At 34.1% G+C, this 17,153-nt stretch overlaps 1 protein-coding gene across 3 annotated transcripts in view; it reads left to right on the forward strand.

The window, feature by feature from the left end:
- Positions 1 to 17,153, forward strand: part of LOC123545201 (homeobox protein Meis1-like) — a 153,572-nt gene that overhangs the window by 13,844 nt on the left and 122,575 nt on the right. For 2 of the 3 annotated variants that reach the window (XM_045331546.2, XM_045331544.2), the window contains 2 exons: positions 16,373 to 16,518; positions 16,749 to 16,987. In XM_045331546.2, the coding sequence (XP_045187481.1) occupies positions 16,507 to 16,518; positions 16,749 to 16,987 (251 nt within the window). In that variant the 5' untranslated portion in view covers positions 16,373 to 16,506. Of the gene's footprint in view, positions 1 to 16,246; positions 16,519 to 16,748; positions 16,988 to 17,153 lie in introns of those variants that run through there. The other variant, XM_045331545.2, reaches the window with a different exon arrangement.

A 17,153-nucleotide genomic window follows, 5' to 3' on the forward strand; every position in this document is an offset into this window, starting at 1 on the left:
TTTGAAAACTGGCCAGATCCTATCGTGGGTTCCAGAGTTATGGCCCCTTAAAGGGCCAAAATTTGCTATTTTGGCTTTTGCGGCCATATAGAGATTTCATTTATGGTTTAATTTGATATAAACTTGCAAAATATCTTTAACAACAATAGATCTTGGATTCCATGATGAATGAATCCATCAGATATAATCACAGGTTCCAGAGTTACGGCCCCTAATTGACCCTGAAAGGAGCAATTTTTTCTATTTTGGCCCTTTCAGTCATATAGAGGTTTCATTTATGCTTTGATTCGATACAATCTTGCATAGAATGTTTATCTTGATGATCTCTAGGCCAAGTTCGAAACTGGGTCATGTGGGGTAAAAAACTAGGTCACCAGGTCAAATCAAAAGAAAGGCTTGTTAACGCCCTGGAGGCCAGTTATGACCCTATTTTTATGAAACGTGGTCAGGATATTTATCTTGGTAATTCCTAGACCAAGTTTAACAGGTGAGCGATATACTTTAAACACTTACCGGTACTTCTAGATTCTCTTTCAAATTTGCTTTTTCTTTATCTACTGTTAGTTCTGAGAAAAAAATGTTTTATATAATATTTTAATATAATAAATAATTATGCTGCCCCTCACCGCTCTCTTAGTTGGGGAAAGGTTAAAGCCACATTTGGAGGCCAAAGGCCAAATAGCTTAACTTCGCGTCTGCCCCACATTGTATTAACTGTATGGGTGATTTTTATTAAACTGATATCAATCGTTTACTTTGCCGAGACGATGTGTAGAGCTCACAGTCAATGTCACTAAGTGGAAAGTCAAGGTCACAGTTGGATATTTAATGTCAAATTACTTCGTGTCCGCTCTATATCTTCTTAGCCACTGGGAATATTTTCATACCACTAGCTGTTGATAACTTTAAAACTAAGTCAAGGGTCAATGGTCAAATAACTTAACCTCGTGTCCAGATCTTCTAAACGGCCTGGTAGATGTTCTAAAAACTAGCATAAATCTTTTACCTCGTCAAGACGACGTGGAGAGTGCACAACCCAGGTCACTAGACCAAGGGTTAAGGTAGCATTTTCAAATCAAAGGTCAAATAGATAATTTCAGTCCACTGCATGTCTTCTAAACCGCTGGAAACAGTTTCATAAAACTAGCGTCAATTGATTACCTCATTATTGATGACATATAGAGCACATGACCAAGGACACACTACGTTCAAGGTCAAGGTCACACTTAGAGGTCAAATAGTTTAAATTTCATTATAGCTCCATATTTCCTTAACAACTGGAGGGATTCGTATTTTATTAGCATCATTTGTTCACCTCATCTAGATGTCATGCAGAGTGTGCAACCCAGGTAGTAAGATGCGAGGTCAAGGCCACACTTAGTGGTCAAATATCAGATGGCTTAAATTTGTGTGCGCTCCATATCCTCGTAGCCATTGAAAGGATTTTCGTGAAACTGGCATCATTTGTTAACCTCGTAAAGACGACTTGCAGAATGTAAAAATCAGGGCACTAGGTCAAGGTCATATCGTGATCATTACATTTTTCTTGTGTAAAATTTTAGCTACATGTATTAAGTGTGTGTAAATCTTTAATAAACTTTAAGATTTGCCATTGTCTTGAAGTACAAGTTACATTACATTAGCTTTTCAATAAAAAACATCTTTTGCGTAAAGTATTACAAACAGACTGCTCACTGAACTTAGATACTTTAAATAAGTATAAAGGCCCAACAATAACTTGACCACTGGTTACTTAATTAAACTGTGTTATATTTTGGTATCGTACGAAAATGTAAAAGCTTAGAAATAGCTGCTCAATACTACACAACAAATATAGTGAAGACATTTTAGTGTTAAGCATTGCAAACAGCCCGAGAAAGTCAATCTTTCATGTTCCAAGACATATTTCAAAGTAATTATTTTCAAAAACCTCTGTTTCGATAACTATGACACTGAAATATTGTTTTAAAGTAATCAGTTATAAAATAATCTTCAGTACAAAAAACAAAGGTATATTTATGGAGATAAGAGAATCTTCATCATCCGAAATGATCATAACTTAAAGAGGAAGGGGCATAGTTCACTTAAAACCCATCTTACTAACATTTACAACACTGAAAGAATTTTTAATAAAAATATATTGACAGTTATTGCTGAATATGGTGTCAACAGTTTTGAGTTTATGACGTCATTTAAAATCTTATGACATTTTTTTTATTATTTTAAACCACGTTGAATGAAGAAAAGCCATAGTAACCATGGTTACACATGTTTCAACATAAAGCATTATAGATTCTTACTCTCTCGCTGAAAATATGAGTAATTTTTATCATTTGCTGAAAATGAATTATATGTATATTCAAAATGAATTTAAATCCGCATTTTTCCCCATTGTCATGGAATGGTTTCCATTTTTGTACTCTTTTGACTTTGGAATTGTTTGACTGATTTTGAAAATTACTTTAGAACATTGAATCTTTAAAAAAAAATAAAAAATTGAACCACGTACACATGTTGCCAGTGTCGGCTTGTTTCTGTTATGTTGCGGGAAATAAATTTAAAGTATTACTTAAGACCTAATATATTGCACCCACTGATTTGTCGCTGAATAAAAACATTGTTTGGCGTTCAGATGCGGAGAAATTATATCACAAAGGCGCAGCCCGAATGATATAATAATACGCACAATGTTTGTGTTCAAGAGCAAATTACCGAGTTCTAACACGTTATCAAGCTTTTTTCATGTACTTCTGTGACGACACCTACCAAATATTTCCTGTTTTATATCGGTTTCTCTTTTCTAACGCGCCGCTACAACGTTGACGCTGTGACGTAAAATGTGACTCATTGCAGACCTGGAGCGCCTGTGGTAAATACTCCGGTATATACCGGATTCAAGCGTTTCTTTAATGTATATATTTTGTAACCATGGTAATACTAACCCTAACCTTTAGTAAGTATATTATACATAATCATTATACACTAAATGCGTGCGTACAATAATTTGCGTATTTTTGCCGTGTGCTCCAAATGATAATCACTTCCGGTCATGCACAGAAAAATAAACAAAGACAAATATCAAACAGGGAATGCCACGTACCAAAAACGCAGCCTCCCCAAAACGAAGACCAGGTCTGCAATGAGAAACATTGATGACGTAATAATTCTGACGTACAGTGAATTGTTGCATACTCTTAACCACGACCCGATCCATTTTCCTGTTGGACAAAGAAGGCTGAAAACTGTGTGTTATTGTACAACAATACATTTTTCTGACAACACAATTGTTACGTCATATCGTCACGCGCTCGGAAAGAAACTAACAAAACTGGCAAATATTTGTGGATGCATTTAAAAATCCTTGGTATTAACGTGTTAGAATCGAAATAATGTATCTAATATAGTGATTTGGTCTTGAATAAAATCATTGTTTGTCGTTCAGATGCGCCCTTTTGTTATAATTCCTTCGCATCTGAACTCCAAACAATGATTTTACTCAACGACAAACTTCAAATTGAGATATATTAAACAGTTATATATTTTCATAAATATTGTGAAAATGTTCGGAATAACAGACCCCTGGTTCCAGAAACTAGCTCCATTGAACCAACATGATACTATACGAATGAATACTGTTTTGCAAGTGAGCTCTCGTGATGCACCGTGTATAGTACGTTATACTTTACTCTCATACTGTATAATAACAAAAGAAGCTTTTTAACTATGGACTCTTTATTTGTTCAGATACGCAATGTGTGTATATTGCATACAAATATCGTGTTTTATGATGATTTATTTTAGTTTTATTTAAAAGATATGCAAAAGCTCAACATCTTGATGTTTCTATTCGTTTCGGAAGGCACACTTTTGAAAGAACAATCTTTTAATCAGAATATCAAGAAAATGTTTTTAACTTTTATGAACCGCTCAAATGTGGAGTTTGAAAGACATTTTGTGAACGGGAAATGCAATGAAAGAAATGTGTCAGAGTGCAAATAAAGTAAACCGGCTTTCAAGGAAATACTGAAATATTGTTTTAATAATACTCTTTAGTATAAATTTGGTATAATACTAATGGACAGTTTTCGTCTTCTGCAATCGTTTCTGACTTAAGAGGAAGAAAGGCTTATTAATTAACAAGTAAAAACCACCAACATATATAATACTGAATCTTAAAAGGTATTAAAATTGTTCACAGAATATGACAGATAATTGGAGCATCATTTTGAAGTACAATATCACTTTTAAAATATCATTGTATCTAAAGCCGCTTTGCACCTGCTTTTGTGTAGAGCCATCAAAATACGTAAGCCAGCTAGATGAAGAAAGACCTTTACATCACGCAAAGGGTTTCGAACCAACAGAGGTTGTCTTACAAAATCTAAAAGATTTTTATCGTTGTATCAAAATAGTTTTATAAATAACAAATCGAACGAAGTTACAATAGTTACATACCGACCGGCCATAGAGCAAAGATGGCCGTCCTAGGATGCCTACTACGGGACATGCAGTATAGATCGAAGTTCTTTAGGCCGCTTGTAACATTATGAGTTATCGCAAAGTAATGATTACCTTTTGCTTTTGTTACCTGGCAACGAAAAAGCTGGCCATATCACATTCCAATGCCTTATAAAATTTCAAACAGAAGATCGAACTATCTAGATTTCACTAAATAAGATCAAAGGAATAGTTGAAATTTAAATGAATGGTTGTATCTTTATTAGGTGTGAAAAAAATTGCAGAGATATGGGCACTTATTTTGAATTATGACAAAATACTGTGTTAAGTCTTCTTTCATAACGAACTGATTTCATATTTTGCACCGGACAAATAGGTACAAACACCGCGCGGAATGTGGCTTAGCTATACGGTCCATAAATATGGTATATACCTTTGTGCAATATAGGAATTAAGGTTGTTTTACAAGCGCAATCTCAATTATGTACCTGGTACATCTTGTTTGTCAAAATTTGGTGCCAATATGCGCATAAAGTAAATATACACACAGAAACAAAACCTGTACGAATTGACGCAGTTTGTGTATACACTACATACAGTTATCAAGTTAGATGCTGATGCACATAGTTTCATTGAAAAGATGGAAAAACAACATTTTAATGTTTTATTTCGTTTCGGTAATTAGATTGTCCAGAAACCTTTAGGGGTTTTGAAAAATATGTAAAAGATATATGCAAATGGTATAATTGCGTTATACTTCGAATAGGCTTTCAGATTTTGCTGCATGCACGTATGTAAAACAAGACAATCCTTAAAATCATGTTAGCTTTGATTGTGACTTGATTGATCTATCTCAAAAACTGCTTTTTTGCACATTGTCCGAAAAGATTTACATCTTAGGGTTTCGACAGTAAAACTTCAAAACACATTTGTTCGAAAGGATTTAAATTTTAGGGTTTCGACAGTAAAACTTCAAAACACATTTTGGATTTACATATGAGGGTTCTGACAATAGAGCTGGGACGATTGTTTCATATAATTCATCTTCAGCTTTAGATGAGTAAAAAGAAAGTTTTAAACGTCTACAAACATGTATTCTCGAATATCATAACTGATTGCAAAAGCAGAAAGTTAAAAAAAACTTTATATCTTACATAATAAGCTTTTTGATTTACACTAGCGGGTTTTGACAACACAATTGCGAGCGAGACATCTCGTTTGTGTATTCCTGTTTGACTAAAATGAAGTTTAGACTTATTTTCGCTGGTTATTATTGCCTTTAGAAACATTTCAGAAGTTAAAAGTACACGCTGGCTACCATAAACTCTGTGTAAATGTTCAATTAATTTACCATAGAAACCACATCCTATACAAGAAAAGTTATCTTTATACATTTTCGGCAAAAATCTCATTAGATTTGCAAAAATGAAATACGGTGTATAAAAGAATGTTGCAGAAAAAAAAGTAGTTTTTTACTAAACTTCTAAAAATGAAAAGGTTATGTATATTTTGGGCCTTATAAAAGTCATTTGAGAAAAGAACATAACAAGAACGTAGCGCTTATGACTCAATTCGCACATACATATTGCGAGAAAATTAAGACAAACTATGGAGCAAAGCTACCACCTCCACTATAATAATATCAATGATAGTTTTTAAAGTTTCGCTGACAAATTCTGTGATGCACTATTTCATGTTTCAATAATGCGATACAAACTTTGGCTGTAATATATGTGATCTCAAATACATTTCTGAATTATGTAAATTTGTGCATTATTCATACTGAATATATAATTATAACATGACTTTGTGTCATACCTCCAATATCAGGGACCACAATGGAAATAGGAATCCTTTCCTCTTTTTTGTGTTACCCCAGGTATTGGTGAGCATTACATGGCTTTTATTTCATATAATTTATCTATGTCATGCCATATTTCTAGTCTGATGAAGTTCACCAATGTTATATGTCACACCTGTGCCAAATAAAACTACTACTACTACTACTACTTTCAAAGGTTTGTTATGTCGATGTGGGCTCATGCCCAATTAGGAGGTTGGTGGGACAAATTGGCAATTATAACATTCTGGCTGGACTAAATGAAGGCATACAGGTGTGTTTCATGAATTGCGTATTCATGTATTGGACTGTTGTCCTCATGGGCTTATTAGCATAATGGATTGAATACATAAACTTGAAACTTGAAACCACATGCTTCTTAGTCACCCTTTAGTTAACTTCTGCCCAATATTACAAGAGAACAAAACAAATTTTATACAAAGAAATGAAGTTAATATTCAGTGATGCAAAGCACAATGTTTAAGTGACAAGGTTCTACATATAATTTCCAAATTTATTATTTGTATAATAATTTATTTACATCAAATATCAATAAAAATTGAAATTTCACAAATTCAGTTCATCATGTCTCATATAACAACAGACATGTCCTTTAAAATATAACTTTTATAGCAATCAGTGTACCTCTTGTGATAACGTCGATCAAAAATTTAAACAGTTATATATATATATCAAAGAAAATACACTAGAAACTATCACATAGTTTGTTCTATGTTCGAGGTCCTGGTTCAACAAATACGCTAGAAACTATCACATAGTTTGTTCTATGTTCGAGGTCCTGGTTCAACAAATACACTAGAAACTATCACATAGTTTGTTCTATGTTCGAGGTCCTGGTTCAACAAATACGCTAGAAACTATCACATAGTTTGTTCTATGTTTGAGGTCCTGGTTCAACAAATACACTAGAAACTATCACATAGTTTGTTCTATGTTCGAGGTCCTGGTTCAACAAATACGCTAGTCCTGGTTCAACAAATACACTAGAAACTATCACATAGTTTGTTCTATGTTTGAGGTCCTGGTTCAACAAATACACTAGAAACTATCACATAGTTTGTTCTATGTTCGAGGTTCTGGTTCAACAAATACGCTAGTCCTGGTTCAACAAATACACTAGAAACTATCACATAGTTTGTTCTATGTTTGAGGTCCTGGTTCAACAAATACGCTAGAAACTATCACATAGTTTGTTCTATGTTTGAGGTCCTGGTTCAACAAATACACTAGAAACTATCACATAGTTTGTTCTATGTTCGAGGTCCTGGTTCAACAAATACGCTAGTCTGGTTCAACAATACACTAGAAACTATCACATAGTTTGTTCTATGTTTGAGGTCCTGGTTCAACAAATACACTAGAAACTATCACATAGTTTGTTCTATGTTTGAGTCCTGGGTCAACAATACGTAGTCCTGGTTCAACAAATACACTAGAAACTATCACATAGTTTGTTCTATGTTTGAGGTCCTGGTTCAACAAATACGCTAGAAACTATCACATAGTTTGTTCTATGTTCGAGGTCCTGGTTCAACAAATACACTAGAAACTATCACATAGTTTGTTCTATGTTCGAGGTTCTGGTTCAACAAATACACTAGAAACTATCACATAGTTTGTTCTATGTTTGAGGTCCTGGTTCAACAAATACACTAGAAACTATCACATAGTTTGTTCTATGTTCGAGGTTCTGGTTCAACAAATACGCTAGTCCTGGTTCAACAAATACACTAGAAACTATCACATAGTTTGTTCTATGTTTGAGGTCCTGGTTCAACAAATACGCTAGTCCTGGTTCAACAAATACGCTAGAAACTATCACATAGTTTGTTCTATGTTCGAGGTCCTGGTTCAACAAATACACTAGAAACTATCACATAGTTTGTTCTATGTTCGAGGTTCTGGTTCAACAAATACACTAGAAACTATCACATAGTTTGTTCTATGTTTGAGGTCCTGGTTCAACAAATACACTAGAAACTATCACATAGTTTGTTCTATGTTCGAGGTTCTGGTTCAACAAATACACTAGAAACTATCACATAGTTTGTTCTATGTTCGAGGTTCTGGTTCAACAAATACACTAGAAACTATCACATAGTTTGTTCTATGTTCGAGGTTCTGGTTCAACAAATACACTAGAAACTATCACATAGTTTGTTCTATGTGTTCTATGTTCGAGGTCCTGGTTCAACAAATACACTAGAAACTATCACATAGTTTGTTCTATGTTTGAGGTCCTGGTTCAACAAATACACTAGAAACTATCACATAGTTTGTTCTATGTTCGAGGTTCTGGTTCAACAAATACACTAGAAACTATCACATAGTTTGTTCTATGTGTTCTATGTTCGAGGTCCTGGTTCAACAAATACACTAGAAACTATCACATAGTTTGTTCTATGTTCGAGGTCCTGGTTCAACAAATACACTAGAAACTATCACAGTTTGTTCTATGTTTGAGGTTCTGGTTGTTCTATGTTCGAGGTCCTGGTTCAACAAATACACTTGTGGTCCAACCCTTTTGTATTATCACACATTCGCAAAGTTACTGAATACTTCCTAATGTACAGTAGTAATATATATGTCTTGTATAATGATAGTTTGCTGTTGTATATATATTTACATATGTATCTGTATAATATTGTCTTGATGTACATTACTATAATGTCTTGTGTGATGATTACAATAAAATATGATTAAACTAAAACTAAAACAAATACACTAGAAATTATCACATAGTTTGTTCTATGTTTGAGGTTCTGGTTGTTCTATGTTTGAGGTCCTGGTTCAACAAATACACAAATGTATGAAGCATGATCAATGCATTTTATGTAAAACTATCGGAGACCTCTTGAAAAATCGAATAGTATCATAATTTATTGACTGCTTTAAGCAGTTATAAAAATGCCGGAGAATGGCAAAGCGTTGTTACTTCAAGTGCGACAAAAATTACCAAGTCCAGGATGCATGGTTATCTTCTTTGAAGTCTGTAAAAAATAATGATGTCATGAAATGTAAGCTTTCCTAGGGCTGTATAGAAATTGCGTGGTGAATGCATGTAACTTTTACATTTTATGAAATTCTGAGTTAAGGATAATTGGGAGAAATAATCCATTCGTAATGTCTTGCAATATAAACAATGTGAAAGGTGTTATGTCCTTTTAGACCCTAGAACATTGTTTTAAGGTTCCATAAGACTTTTAATTTATGTTAAAACAGATAAGGCGGGCTGATGCATAATTTAATGGTTACAGAAACACTAGAAAAATTGTTGCAGTCGTATATTTAGCAAAAGCATTATAACCTTTTAACTATCTTCGTTCATTTCCGAGTAAACATATAATGAATATTCTCATCTGAAGAGGGAGGCAAAGACTTCTGAAATGAATGTATAGGTACATGAAACACAAATGCTGTATATATTGTTAACTTTTGAATTCTGGGACTCTTGTAACTAATGAGAAGGGCAAAACATTTTTCTCAGACAAAGAAGTGTCTGGAATCACTGATATAGATTCACAATTTCTTAATCACGTTGGTATTAAGTAAAGTAATTTTCAAGACAGTTTTGTTGTTGTCAGTTCACAGGGAATCACTTAAAATGCGTCATATATTGTAGGGGTGTGTGCTTACGAAAATGTACGTGACGCTGCTCCATTTTTCAAGGTCCTAAAAAGGCATTCCATTGAGAAAATATATCGCCCGATTTGTTTTTAACTGTGGGACATTATGTTTTCTTTATCCTTTAAGACCAGACCGGATCTAAAGGAAGATTAGTAAATCTAAAACACATTTTGATCTCAGGGAAAACTACGATACGACACTTGATCAATATTTGAACGCTTTTTACTGGGTGTTTTATCTGAAATTCCCATTCAAATAGCGATAATCTTACAAAAGACCGTACTTTCCTCTTGAAGAAAAAAAATAGTTCCTTTAATCGACTTACAGTTCTATATTGAGTTTTGTTTGATTTGTGAAATATACGATACAGATAAGAAATAAATGTTTCATTTGCGATTAAAGGTATGTTCATATGGTCCGTCTGTGCGAAGAGTGATAAATGATTAAATGAAAGATAATCGCCTCAGTTAAAGCTGCCCAAATATTACAATAACACACGCAAATGCTGCCAATATGTAACAGGAGTAAAAACAACATTACACCATCATTTTTCAAAAGATGCACAAAAGCTGACGTGCTTGAACTGCATATATGTCGCCATGAAGTTGCAGTGTTTAATAACCAACCACAGGAGGTGTCAAAACCACGTGGCTAAACATGGCGGTCGATGAATGAACTCATTCTTCGTGGGGAAGACATTCTTACCGGTGGCGTAATATCTCCACACCATGAATACTAATCTCAGCATTGTTGCATCGATTTGATATGTCACCAACATGACAATATACATAATCCGTTAACCAGTCATGATTGATAAAACGTTTTAAATAACCTTGTAAAATGAGTCACATATCTAAAATAGGTTTTCTAAAAAAGGAATAAAGAGAACATAATACGACCTTGCGGACCCTTCATTATCTTCTGTTGTGAGAATATGGGTAAGTTTTCAGAACGAAATAAACAAGCTTCGAGGAGCTCGTGATAATTACGACATAGTTCTACAGATGGAATTAAAATGAAACTAAGTATGCCAGACGTGTTTCCCGGTATGGACAAGTTGTGGTCGGCAAATTGTGGTCATCAGAAACTGACTTTGACGCCAACTTCACACAAATCACGCGTTGCGTTGATTTTGCAACACCATTGCATCACCTTTGCAAGCAAGTGCTGAAAAACAGTCATCTCTCAAAGCTGATCTTAAAGAAATGTAGGTCGCGTATGTATGCAATTAACACGACAGGCTATCATTTAAGTAACATACATAGACAAGAATATTTTATCACTATAATATGCAGATATTAACATACGCGACTTTCATTTTCAGGTTAATGTTTAAATTTGAGACAGTAGTTTCAGTAATTGTCCATATGACAAAGATTCAGTACTCGCGTATGAACATTTTTTTTTACAAAACTCTCCAAGCCTCGCGTTGTAGGATCGGATGAATTAATGTGTACTTTATTTACTGTTCTTTAGCTATTGACACTTTTTATATCTAACAGACTGAACGACGTAATAGATTGCTATCTGCTGAAAAGTTTGATTCCCCTGAATGTAAAAAAGCTGATTAAATTTAACTGAACCCGTTCATTTGAGTGTTTATGTTTATAAGAATATGATGAAATATGGAAATGTGCAGTACAGAAAATGTCAGCACAGTCTAACATCAGAATCCCAGCATGTACATGTGAACTCAAAGAATATTACACGACCACTATAGACTAAATGGTACATGTACATATATATGTACATATATATCCCTTCAAACTAATATTTTTAGAATCATATGCTGTTTCGCAACCAGCTGATACCATAAACACAAGCACGGGGAAAAGGAAATTTTATTAATGAATTTCTTTCTTGTCAGTAATTAATTAAACATCTTGCGTACGCAACGTGTTTTTAATGGACGCAACACTACAGTTTTCGTATCTCGCAAATAATAAGGCTCTCGCACTTGGATTGTTCCCCACGGAACACGGAGCAGAGAGAGTCAAGGAATGAATAAAATAATTCATTTCTTTTGCACATTATTCATTTCCCTTGACAGGCTAGCATTTCATTCACATTCATTGAATTATTCAACAGTTTTTGGACGGTCATCATTATTGAATTTTAGCGAATACCGGAACATGAAATTCTACATTATATGTCCAGTGGTCTGCATGTTAAATATTCTATGAATATACTTAATATGAGGTAGGTGTGAATAATCGTACAAAATGGACAATTAAGTGTACCCCACAGAATAACCCATCCAATTTGCAAAGCAAAATAAATGAAGAAATAGAAAATCCAAGTAAAAATTGGAATGACAAACGCTGAAAAATATGTTCAATACTTAATCTATTATTTCAAATGTTCTAAATGGTGTTAAATTATTTGTGAACACGGGCAAATTTTGGTGATAAATAAATTTCATTTCTTTTGTGTGTTTGCATCCAGCAATATTATGCTGACAGTTATATGTGACAAAATACTTTTAAATTCACTGAAACCAATGGGACATTTTAACTTTGTCATTGTCACATTGTTTCGCTAGTATATCACTTTTTTGAACAAGAATAAGGGTCAAAACGTACAAGTTTTGTAGGAAGCAGGAAAGATTATTCGTTCTTAATTTTGTTACTGAATAATAATAACACGCTACTTTTGTATATCACCGGTTTGTAGCGTTTATGCGGAGGGATACATTTGGGTTTCAAGTATGTTTTATTATGTCGAGTCTTTCAAAAGCATTGTATGCAATACCGGGTGTACTATTAATTTAGAGAGGGTTTAGACAGGTTTGTGCTAACTTCAGGACAGGGACTTTCACTTGCAGCCGAGTGGTTCCGAATGTTGCTTTCTTGACTAAGTATTCCATCTCCTAAAGAGCTATAGAATCTTTTCTGCAAATATCGGTCAGGAAAAAAATGACATATTTAAATCCGTCATTTTTTTTTCAAATTGCAAACGCATATTTTACGTTAGTTTCAACTTTTTCAAGACTATAAAATGGCACAATTTTTCAAACTTTATTAGACAGAGAGAAAGAAATTATATCAGTAGATGTAGAAGTAAACAAATAAATAAATAGATGAATTGATAAAAGAAATGACCCAATTAAATTAAGGAAAGGTATATCCGAATGTGAATAAATTTTATTCGCACAAACAGAAATAAACCCAGTCACACATATATTTTATAGTATAATTGTTTATTTGTGTCTCATATTTGTACATCATAACCCGACATATAATACATATACTTCATATCAATGTGAAACAAAACTATAGGAGGCAAACGTATTACTGAAATTAAAACTCATCATTGAAATTAAAACCATTCAGTACTTTTTAGGATAAATCTTTGTATGTGTGTATTGTTTATTAATATAGCAATCCTGTATAGTATAATATAGTTCCTTTCTTTGGCTGTTGACCAATAGGGAGTATCATATTTTTCTGCTCTTGTGTTTTATATGCCGAAAAAGTATAGAACTGGCAACATATGTTTTATAGGAAGCAATGGTTCCCTTCTAGATACTGTGTACAAATATTTATCCAACTGCATGCAAAATGTATAGTAAAAAATACATTATATAATTTCAAATACAAATGTTGCATACTGTGTACAATCTGTTGATATTAATGGTTCGGCATTTATGCAGCTATTGTTCAAACTATACTTTGGAAAGCTTTGTGTTTTTGTAAAAAATATAGCTATGTCTTGTAAAGACACGATAGGGATCAAGTATTGAAGTTTTCTTTTGTTAAATCATGGAACTGAAAGGTGCATCCGGAAATTATATGGTACTGTATTAATTTAAAATACAATGTAAATGTAAGGCTGTCGCAAATCAACCTGCCAGAAATGTCCCACATTTGCGTTTCGTCACCTTTTCAACACGGGCCTGTCAACTGCCGTAATATTCATACGTAAATAAATGATAGCTTTAGCTTATTTTTAAAAACCAATTTATCAACAAAATTAATTAAATTTCGCTCGCTATCTTGACCTAGTCAGTGAGCTAGAAAATCCATTTACACTCGATTTGTTTCCGTGATAGGGGCTCATTTCGTTTTGATTCTGCACGAAATCGGCACAATTATGGAAATAAAACTGAAAGTTTAAGGGTCATTATGGCCATTTTATTAGGTGGTTTCTGTATTTTGTCGTCTATTTAGTAGGTTTCCGGTGACCCAAGGGATCGGGGCTAAATTGCGCACCCGATATCGCTGCCATCTCAGGGTGTCATCAGGGATGTCTTGTTATCATGGGCTCTATCAACACGTTATCCTTATCGCTTTTGTATCCTCTATTTCAGGGTTATGAAGGGGTCGCTTAACCCAATCTATTCTTGGCAGGTTAACTGTTTCAAATAATCATTCAAAACGCACGGCTTTGTGAAATATTTGTTTTCCAAGTACAACATCAAAACCAGTTTCCGTAGTAAAACGAAGTAGTTTATGGCCAATAAGTCTAAACAATTCAAAAGAATGTTTCGCATAATTATGAAAATAAAACATATGTAAAAAGTACAATATAAGTTAAGATGCTTATTTATCATGAATGTTTTGTATAATGCAATATCTGACGGACTATGATAAAAAAATTGACACAAAATTACTTATGATTCAGTGCAGTTTTGTTTCTAAAAATAAAACTAACAAAATACAATCAAAAATAAATTTTGCCTTTCACCAAATGAAATGTCAGGTTTATGTGTAGCTAAGAAAAACATAATTTTACATGGTAGAAGCAAATGAGCCATGTTATTGCGGTCAGCTCGATTGTTATATTAAATTACATTCATGTTGTTAAAATGCGTGAACGGTCGCAAATTTCATACGGTAGTTAACATACCAGCACGCTTTATGTTTCTAATGAAAAGTAATAAATATAAAACATAAGTTTCCACAGAGTTAAATTTCATGTTGAAACATATACAATCAATAACATTTTGTCTACTTTCGGTATGTATCTAAAATGAAATAAAAATAAAATGAAAATTTACTTATAAATGCCTTTAATTAGATTTTACAGAAATATAATAATATAATTATACATAAATAGTTATGAGTGTAGATTCTAATAAGAATTTGTGAAAAATGTTCGCAAAAGAAAATGCCAGTCGGAGCGTCATGTGTACGCCGCTCTCTTACCTTAATTTTAATCGTTTTATTATAAATAACATGTCCTTTTAATAAAAAGCGTCCATATGTTTCACGTATGATATCTAAAATTCAAGAAAACTAACTTTCCGAGATCTAAAATAACTTTTAAAATGAGTAAATAGAAAAAACAAGAAAATCGCTGTCTAAAGAAGAAAATACAAAGTTTTGCAAGATTTCTCAAGTTTGTTCATAATCAACACAAATCACTAAGGCGGAGTTATCGATTCTACTTACAGCAATGAGTCTAAAACCAAGGCGGATCGATTTTCAGTAGGCGTACTCAAAGGCGGGTAGTGGGAAATTGAGGAGGACTACAATTTGCATGTTCCCGCCTCTCCATTGAGCAGTACAGAAGGGCTCACAGCGGGGGAACAATAACATAGTGAGCGGCAGATTACATATATCACACGGCTAAAAATACTGTCACATTCTTCAATGTTTTATCATTGTGACGGATAACCATACAGATAGAGCTAATACATATTTGACATATCAGTACTGTTTGAAGATTTAAACACTTCACAGTTTCACTTCGTCTTACATGTCTTCTTGAGACAAACACAAATCACCGCAGATCATTCAACAACACGTTTATTCTTTCCCACTGTGAGCAAGTGTCTGGCATATCGTCTTTGTCACATATATATTTAAGCACATTAGAATTTATGAAATATTAACCATTCTGAAAATCACGAGTTCAGTGCTTTAAGTAATACTTTTGTGGGCTTAAAGTGATCAGTTATTTCATGTTTTGAAACAATTTTTCCTGTCTGAGAGGTAATCTTGTTACAGGGTAATTTATAGCGAATATTTTTAGAAAGACTGAACTGGGTCAGGAAAGGCTCACACTGGTATTCTACTATAATAACTCCGGCACATTTAGACAAGGAGTTACCACCAAATCTCCCGACTGTATGAAAATGCGATATATCATAACTGAAAATCATTTTTCTTATCTGTAAATTCCCCAAGTGTGGTCTGATCCGTATCCTATGTACTAAAATTTGAAACAGCCGTATATTCGCTAAGTCGGTCGATAAAGTAGAAAACAGCGCCTCATGCTCGACGCGCCGTCCCGCCTTAGGACGATATATCTTTTTCTGACAGCTCATTCGTTCGTTCGGTGTGCTGTATAGCGTACGGAGAATGATTGACAGCTATACCGTGTTCGGCCGATACTAGAGACAACATACTTGCTAAACCAGGCTTGTGATGATAGTGAGTAGAAACGTTTACTAACATTGACAGTTTTGTATTTCTTTGACAGAATCTCGGATTTGTTTATGCCATCCGGATACATATTGACGGAAAAACAGGGTGTTTTCAGTAGCCACGGACAAGACGGATATTCCGGAATCGGATACTTAGTAGCCTTTGCCTTGGACTGCGTGAAACGGGTCCATGGCTCAAAGGGTAAGGATATAGCGATTCTTAATTTTCGTAATTGGGTTACCGACGTTCTACGCGGTGTTTTGTGTCTGTGTTTTAATGGAAGTTTATAACCGTGAATTATGATTTTTGGATACAGAATGGAAAATTCGTAACGGTGCTTAGTTTGTTGAAACTTAAGTTTTTTCTTTACTTCTGCACTCAGCTGGATATTTTGGGATATATATCTGAAATGTGTCTGTTTCTAATTTCAGTTGGAAAACGATTTCCCGGCCCACTATGGCGGGGCCCTGGCCGGTATGGAGAGCATGTACGACCCTCATCGGACTTCTATCCCCAGTGGACACTCTATACCCCCACACAGTAGTGTAAATCATGGGGGATCTATGCATAGTTCTTACCCTCCATACTCAACAAGTAACTCAATGACGAGTATGGGGACAAATTCAACACAGGACAGTCAATTAAAACGGGATAAAGACTCGATATATGGGTAAGTGTGGCAAACCCATACTTGGATATAAGTTAAAGAAAAGTTGATAAAAAGTGAGGAGTGAACAAGTTATGAAAACAAGATCTGTAAATGTTACCAGAGTGCAGGATTTACTTTATAAACAATGCTTTCGGAAGGCACATGTTATAAACATATGCATTAAGCG

This window comes from Mercenaria mercenaria, chromosome 1 (genome assembly GCF_021730395.1).
Source record: "Mercenaria mercenaria strain notata chromosome 1, MADL_Memer_1, whole genome shotgun sequence".
Classification (NCBI taxonomy): domain Eukaryota; kingdom Metazoa; phylum Mollusca; class Bivalvia; order Venerida; family Veneridae; genus Mercenaria; species Mercenaria mercenaria.